General features: G+C 43.3%; 1 protein-coding gene across 1 annotated transcript; it reads left to right on the top strand.

The window, feature by feature from the left end:
• Positions 1-3668: 3668 nt before the first annotated feature.
• Positions 3669-7296, top strand: GDF2 (growth differentiation factor 2). The gene is made up of 2 exons (XM_045024535.1): positions 3669-4072; positions 6003-7296. Exons 1-2 carry the CDS (start codon positions 3727-3729, stop codon positions 6947-6949), a joined length of 1293 nt encoding a protein of 430 aa, XP_044880470.1. The 5' UTR covers positions 3669-3726; the 3' UTR covers positions 6950-7296.
• The last annotated feature ends 1377 nt before the right edge of the window (positions 7297-8673 follow it).

The raw sequence follows: 8673 nt of genomic DNA, 5'->3' as shown, positions 1-8673 counted from the left end.
ATTTTGGAGCATGAGCTTTCGTGGGTGAATACCCACTTTGTCGGCTGCATCTGAAGAAGTGGGTATTCACGCACGAAAGCTCATGCTCCAAAACATCTGTTAGTCTATAAGGTGCCACAGGACTCTTTGCTGCTTTTATTTATGTTAATGTTTAATAAATTGTAGAATACCTGAGCAATTCCAGAAGACTGGAGGAGAGCTAAAGTTGTGCCAATATTCAAAAAGGGCAAGTGAGATGACCTGGATAACTATCGGCTGGTTAACAGGAAACCAGTCCTGGACAAGATAATGGCAAAGTGATCTGTGGTTCAATTCCTAAAGAACAAAAAGATGAGAATAAAGTTATGCCAGTTTATGTAGCTCTATGGAAAATAGGTCTGGTCAAACAAACCTGATTATATTCGGATGAGAAGTTTGGTCGATAAAGGTAATTGCAGAGGTGTGATATACTTTGCCTTATCTAAGGTATTTGACCAAGTACCACACAACATTCTGATTTTTAAAAATTCACACTATACAAAAATCAATAGAGAATGTGTTAAATGGATTAAGCTCTGGCTATCTGACAGATCTCAAGCAGTAGTTATCAATGGGGAATCAGCATTGAACAGGGCTGTTTTACAGTGATTGTTACTAGGTGTCAAGGTTCCTCCCCAACTCTGAACTTTAGGGTACAGATGTGGGGACCTGCATGGACACTTCTAAGCTTAATTACTAGCTTAGATCTGGTAACACTGCCACCATCCAGAAATTTCAGTGTCTGGATCACTTTCTGTCCCCCTAAAACCTTCCCCTCCCTGGGCAGCCTTGAGAGGCTTTTTCACCAAGTTCCTGGTGAACACCGATCCAACCCCTTGGATCTTAACACAAGGAAAAAAATCAATCAGGTTCTTAAAAAGAAAGCTTTTAATTAAAGAAATAAAGGTAAAAATTATCTCTGTAAAATCAGGATGGAAAATACTTTACAGGGTAATCAGATTCATATAGCCCAGAGGAACCCTCTCTAGTCTTAGGTTCAAAGTCACAGTAAACAGAGGTAAAATCATCTCAGCAAAAAGGAACATTTACAAGTTGAGAAAACAAAAATAAGACTAACACGCCTTGCCTGGCTATTACTTACAAGTTTGAAACATGAGAGACTGATTCAGAAAGATTTGGAGAGCCTGGATTGATGTCTGGTCCCTCTTAGTCCCAAGAGCGAACAACCCCCAAACAAAGAGCACAAACAAAAGACTTCCCTCCACCAAGATTTGAAAGTATCTTGTCCCCTTATTGGTCCTCTGGTCAGGTGTCAGCCAGGTTTACTGAGCTTCTTAACCCTTTACAGCTTCTTAACCCTTCATTAACCCTTAACTATCTGTTTATGACACTAGGCCTGACGGTATTCAACATTTTCAATGATATCTGAGTAAACATTAAAAAAAAAATCACTGACAATAAATTTGTGGATGTCAAAGATTGATGGAGTGGTTAATGATGAGGAAAGGGCAGCCATGCAGAGCAATCTGGACTGCTTGGTAAAGTGGGCTCTTTCAAACAAAATGCATTTTAGTACAGCCAAAAGCAAAGTTCCGCGTCTAGGAACAAGCCATGTAGTCCATACGTACAGAATGGTGGACTGTGTCCTGAAAGTGGTGAGTCTGAGAAGGATTTAGCAGTCAGACAGGACAAAGAACTGAACATGAGCTCCCAGTGCGATGCTGTGACAAGAAAGGCTAATGTATAGTTAAATGCATAAACGGGAATAGTGAGTAGGGAGGTGATTTTCTCTATATATACAGCATTGGTGAGACTAATACTGAAATACTGCATCCAGTTCTGGTGTCCATATTTTAAAACAGATGTTGAAAAATTGGAGAGGGTGCAGCAAGGAACCACAAAAGTTATTTGAGGGCTGGAGAAAATGCCTTGGGGTGACAGACTTAAAGAGCTCAACCTGTTGAGTTTATCAGCAAGATTAAAAACTGACTTGATTACAGTGTCTAAGTACCTTCACAGGGAGAAGATACTAGGTTCTAAGGGGACTTTTAATCTATCAGAGAAAGACATAACAAGAACCAATGGCTGGAAGCTGAAGCCAGACAAATTCAAATGAGAAATTAAGCACAAATTTTTAACAGAGAGGGTGATCAAGCACTGGAATGAATTCCCATGGGGAGAACAGATTCTCCATCTCTTAGTGTCTTCTGATCAAGACTGGATGCCTTTCTGGAAGACATGCTGTAGTCAAACGCAACCCACTGGGCTTATCACACAGGTACATGGGTGAAATTTAATGACCCGTGATAAACAGGAGATCAGACTAGGTGATATAGTGGTCCCTTCTGGCTTTACACTTTATGAATCTCTGAACCTCCTAGGAACTGCTGCAGGAACCAGAACCAAGGATTCTAGGTCGCCTTTGAAGAGAAACAGGTAGAAGTAACTGAACTACAGAGAGCTTGCATTATGCAATGGGCTAGATATGCCCTGCGAGAAATCTGAAGAATGACCAGCAATGAGACCTAGTTAGAGGCAGAAACTTTCATGAGTCTTTGCAGTGAGATATTTTGTTTAGGTGATCTGAGATCTCATAGTACTAATGAGACAACATAGCACCAGGCACTAGGGGTTAATTGGTTCTCTAAAAATAATACACAGATAGATTAGGTAAAATGATTATGTACACTTAGATTAGAGCATTAGAATGATTAAATTAAATTAGGTTAGATTAAATATCAGGTAATATTTGTAATATTTTAACTGGAGTTTTTCCTCCTTAAGGCACACAAAAGTATGTCATAATTCTTATTTTTTGCCTTGGCCTATATTCACATGGCACACGAAGATATCCTTCGCTAGTCTTTAGTGTCTTCATAGGGACTTTATGTTTCATTCAGGCTTAGTAGGCCTGGCTTTATCTTCAAGAACAACCAGTTATTGTTGCAGTGACATAGGAGTGAACTAGTTTAACCAACGACCTCATGTACAAGAATCTAGGAAAATACATTACATAACATACGCTAAAGACAGAATTTTTTTACCCCCTCCACCAAAGGATGTAAGCTAAAAATGGACAATTTGAGGCAAACAATTTGAGGCAAACTTGACACAAAACAGATATTTCACTGTGTACAAATAATAGCTCTTGGCTGATAAATGGAAGGGAATTTTAAGGCTGTTTGCATTGTCATGAGATCACAGCTTGCAGAACAAGGTTCCACCGGATGACTGATTTTTGAAGGACATGCATTAAGGGACCAAGGGATAGATTTGAGGGGTGATATTTGCTCCCTGCTAATAGAGCTGTTTGTTCTTACTCCCTATTTTTTTGTTTTTATGGGGGACTGGGGAAAACCAGAGTCTTTTTCCTTCCCCCGTCACCCCCCTGAAAAAAGTTCCCCTGAAGCCCTCTCAGTATTGGCAAATAACATAATTAAGCAATGACACTGAGGTGAAATGTGAATTCTTTATAGTATACAGTGTCCAGCCTGTTTTTTCAGATGTTTATAGAATCTTCATTAACTTAAGAGCTTTGCTAGATAACAGAACTGAAGCATGGCATCAATGGCTAAGATAAGGCTTGACAACTGACAAGAGTCTGGGGTTTGCAACAGACTGGAACAGAGCTCAAGTTGTTTGCCTTCTGTTTCCCTTTCTTCTGCCTCTAAATGAAAGGAGAGCGCTAATCAACTGGAATATCCCTCTCTTTTTTCCCTTCTCCACTGGAAAGTGAACAGATGAAAAATGCACTATTTTGGGGTGATGGCTGCATTGTCTGTTTTCAACATCATCACTTGTTTGGCAAGAGGCAAGCCCTTGGAAGCCTGGGGCAAATTATCAGCTATGGAGAACTCTGATAAATCCTTTGGTGATCCCGGAGAGGTGGAGGGCGAGACCCATTTCAACTTTAAAACCTTCCTGGAAAACATGAAAGCTGATTTCCTGAGGAGTTTGAACTTATCGGGCATCCCTTCGCAAGAGAGGTCTAGAGAGGAGCCACCACAATTCATGATTGACCTGTACAACAGATATGCCACGGACAAGTCTTCCATCCCTGCATCCAATATTGTGCGGAGCTTCAGTACTGAAGGTATGAGATGTTTTAAGCATATAGGCTGGGGTTTTAAGAGACGCATGAGAGTCAGTTTCAAATCCAATTGAAATTCAAAGGGAGTTGGGAACCTAATTCCCTTAGGTTTCTTTGAAAATCCTAGCCATAGTCTGTTTTGTTATCCTTTCCACTGCTCCCTATTTTATTATAATTTTCAAGGTCTTAAGTCCTTTTCTTTGATTTCACATTGTACCATCTCCCCTTTCTTTTCATACCAATTCAGTTGAGTCACCACAACTTAGTAACCCGGCACTTGTTTCTCAAAGCTAGAGATTTTGGGCTAAGCTGCACAATTTGGGTCTAGATTTTGGAACATCTGAAGATGTTTGGCTCCAGGGTGTTGCTCCAGCCCTTTACAAAGATAGGAGCCGAGCGGGAGATATGGCTCCAGGTTTCAGTTACGAACACCCGCCCTCACCTTCAGAGTTCTTGAGTGTTTGGATCTGGCCCAAAAGGTTCAGGCCTTGCTCAGCTTAGCCCATCAGTAAAATGTCCATCCATCCAGTGCTTAATTTGTGCCAGGGCTTGCCAGGGCTCAGCCCCAGCACGTCTGGGCTTGCTGCATTAGTTATGAATATAAAAAAATTTGCTTGAGCCCCAGGACGTAATTGCTTGAGCTCCAGCACCTCTTTCATTATAAATTAAACACTGTGTCCATCTAAGATAACATACAACTAAAAGATTTAAAAAGCCCCATCAAAAGCAGCAATAAAAGCAGGGGGTGGGGGAGCTTAAGTGAATTTAGTGCTGACAAAAGGAACCAGCCAAGAAGAATCCAAGCTTCCATTTATTTACAGACTAGACCCCGTACAAACAGCACTACATCCATCTCCACGTTCCCCCACAGCCATCTCCAACACAGAAGGACCCTTATATAGTGCAGTCTCCATGGCTGCATCCTCTGCTCCCACTGGCCATTGTGAAGATGCTTTTGGCAGGGTGGACACTTGTCCATTAGAAATTGGACTGACACCCATCCACTCATCTTACATAGACCAGTAGACAGCTATCAGCTGGGGGTAACTTCCCAAAACACAACCAGCATGATCTTTCAGACATGCCTAGCACCTCCAGCTCCCATGGACTTCAGCAGGAATTACAGGTGCTCTACCTACCTCTGAATATCAAGCCCTACCAATCTGGGCTGGAACTGAACCAGGGACTTAGGGGTGAAAAGCTCCATATCCACCAAGCTAGCCAGAACCTGGAGCTTCTAATTCAGACTTTTAAAGGATGGATTGTCTTCTCTAATTCTTCCCCAGTGCAAGATGCTTTTTGTGCTAGCAGTATTGGGGAACTCAGCTAAGCTGGCCCAGGAGAGCATAAACTAGAGATATAAATTACAGCTCCCTACACCTGAGAGGGAGGTTGGAGGGGGATTCAACCAAGGCCAAGGTAACGGCAGTGGGATTTGTATTACAAACCTCCATGGAGGTTTATAGCTTTAATTCCTGCCAGTGCTCTTTAGAAAGGCCACATGGCAGAGCCTCTATGGGAAGCCACTACATTTGCACACGCCCCCGCTGCCCCAGTCATGTCCCCATTACAAGCCAACACCACTTACTTTCAGGGCTATGCTGGCTCTTTATGTGTGAGCACGCCACACTCATGCACATACAGAGCATAACTGAAGGTGTGGTTACTGTGGACCACTGCAACTTGATCCCCAGTGGAGTTGCCACCATTAGGGACTGCCATCTGGGTTTTAAACCCATAACTCTGGAGTGAAGCCAGTCCATTTTATTTCATGCTAGTGGCCATGGTGTAACTTCACTCCCAGCAGCTCCTAGTAGAGGGTGGGCATTTCTTCTGAAATATAGCATGCAGCTTGCTAAATGCTTTTGTCCTCATTGGGTTCGCCTCTCTCATAGGAGGCAGGGTGACAGCATTTCTTAATTTCCTGTTGCAGATGTTGTTTCTATGGCTTCCCTGGAAGAAAACCCATTTCAGAAACACATCTTGCTCTTCAACGTCTCTATCCCACGGCACGAAGACGTCACCAGGGCGGAGCTGAGAATCCACATATCCTGTAATAGGGACATTGGGCCTCTCTCTAGACTGGAAGGCAACATGGTCATTTATGATGTTCTGGATGAAGACCTCTGGGAAAGTCCAGAAAGCACCAACTCATTCCTTGCCACCCAAGATATTCAGGAATGTGGATGGGAAATGTTTGAGGTGTCCAGTGCTGTGAAAAGATGGGTCAGGGCAGACAAATCAAAGACTAAAAACAAGCTTGAAGTTGTTGTTGAGAGGAAAACCCTGGGTGACTTCGCTTGTGGGAAGCTGGACATCAGTGTTATGCCCGACACTAAAAATTTGCCCTTGTTAATAGTGTTCTCCAACGACCGCAGCAACGGGACCAAGGAGACCAGAGTGGAGCTCCGGGAGATGATTCTTCATGAGCAGGAGAGCGTGCTAAAGAAGTTAGCAAAGAACAGCACTTTGCCTGAAGAGGAAGAGGAGGCAGAGGAGAAATCCTTATCCATCCCTGGACTCCACCAGTCTTCATCAAGAAGCAAGAGAAGCACTGGTACCAACCACTGCCGGAGAACCTCCCTCCGTGTGAACTTCAAAGACATTGGCTGGGATTCCTGGATCATTGCGCCGAAAGATTACGATGCATTTGAATGCAAAGGGGGCTGCTTTTTCCCTCTGACGGACAACGTGACCCCGACGAAACATGCTATCGTCCAAACCTTAGTGCACCTCAAAAACCCCAAGAAAGCTGCCAAGGCCTGTTGTGTTCCTACCAAATTGGATTCGATTTCCATCCTCTACACTGATGATGCTGGGGTACCCACTTTGAAATATAACTACGAGGGGATGAAAGTAGCAGAATGCGGGTGCAGGTAGTACAGGGCAGCAGCTTTGACAGCAAGATCCAACCTTTCTGCTGTTGTGTAAATCTGTACATTAATGATGTAAATGTAAATCCACACAGGCAAGCTTTTTTGTTTTTAAAACTAAAGCTTTCCAGAATGGCAGTCACTGTAAATAAATTGCACATAACGGGGTACAATGAAACCCATGTTACAATATTGTGCAATTGAAAGCCCAAAACATTATTTAATAACAGACTGCAATTCATCCTGCAGAATCTGAATATGGTTTTCTGTTAATTTAATTAAACCTTGTGGTTGCAAATCGCTGGATTTGCCAGCCTGGTTCCTGATTGTCAGAGCAGTCTAAGGGATTGAGAAGCCCAGTTGATTTTAATGGGAACTGAGGCTCTAAGGCCCAGATCCACAAAGGTACTTAGGCACCTACAACCCAGTGCCTAAGTCCCAGTTTCAGGTACCACCATGATCCTAAAAAACCATGCTCAGCTGCCACTTAATCCCATAGACACCTAAACTCACTTGGCACCCAGGTTTTTGCCGTTAAGGTTTCCTAGGTGCCTATCTCCCACCTAAGCCCCAGAGCAATCCACGAGCCAGCAGAGACAGGTGCCTCCCTGAAGTCTGGCCTTCGTCACTGAGCTCCACGAGAGCACTGGGGATTAGGACACAACCTTCTTGTCAGGATCTCTGATTGGCTGGCTTCATGGGGGAGCTTAGGCAGCCTAGTGTGCTGGCTTTTGTGGACCACATTCTAAGGTGCCTTCCCCTACCCGGATTGTATAGGAGCCTTTCTAGCCATAAGTATAGTTAACACTGGAACAGGTTGTCAGGCTGCCTACATCACTGTAGTAACCTCAGGGCAGACTGTTAAGAAGCAGGGCACAAATCCCAGACTGCTTGTGAGTTCCATCCTTAGATTTCACCAACAAATTATCAAGTGTAAACTGCTCAAGCACTGTAACAGCCTTAACATGGAAACAGACAGTGCCCTTGGATACTCCAATCTGTCTCACCAACCAGGTAAGACTGCCTTTGTGATAGATGGTCCCTTACACCGAGAATCACAGCAATATTCAGGTTACTCCCAGTTCGAGGACTAGTCACTTATCCCAGGTCAATTGCAGCTTGGATCTCACACCAAAGACAATGCTTGTAGCCAAACAATATACAGATGTATTAATAGGGAAAGGAAATGGGAGAGTTTACAAGATTAAAGTAGGTAAACAGACACACTAATTATCAAACAGATAATTGAAGCTTCTATAATCAGCAAGTTCTAAGGCTAACCCAGGCTAAACAACAGGGGACCTCTTGCTTATGCCTAGAAACCTTGCCCTGCAGAGTCAAGGCAGCATAGAGATACTCAGTTCCTTCTGTTTGGGGTTTTTATTCCCTTCCTGACATATGCGCTGAGCTGCAAACTCAGCTGATGGGCAGAATCCACTTGCATGACTCATCTTCATGGTGGGGGCAGGGCAGAGCAACAAAGCCTTTTGTCCTGTTTAATGTTCCACAGTATATTCTGTCTGGTGTTGATGGGCTTTCCCTGTGGGGCAGGACATAACACATTTGATTGCCGATCACACTAGTTAACATCTCCCTCCTGTCTGGTGGTTTACATAATTACAGAGGTTTATAATACCAAGGCAGACGTATTATCTTACAATAGGAGAAACAGATGTTGCAAGTGAGATTAATGCAGGCAGCAACACACAAGCATTGCAATAAAGATTAAAC

Source organism: Mauremys mutica, chromosome 7, assembly GCF_020497125.1.
Source record: "Mauremys mutica isolate MM-2020 ecotype Southern chromosome 7, ASM2049712v1, whole genome shotgun sequence".
NCBI classification, from domain to species: Eukaryota; Metazoa; Chordata; order Testudines; family Geoemydidae; genus Mauremys; species Mauremys mutica.
The sequence above is the reverse complement of the archived record's forward strand: the minus strand, read 5'-3'. Positions and strand labels throughout refer to the sequence as shown.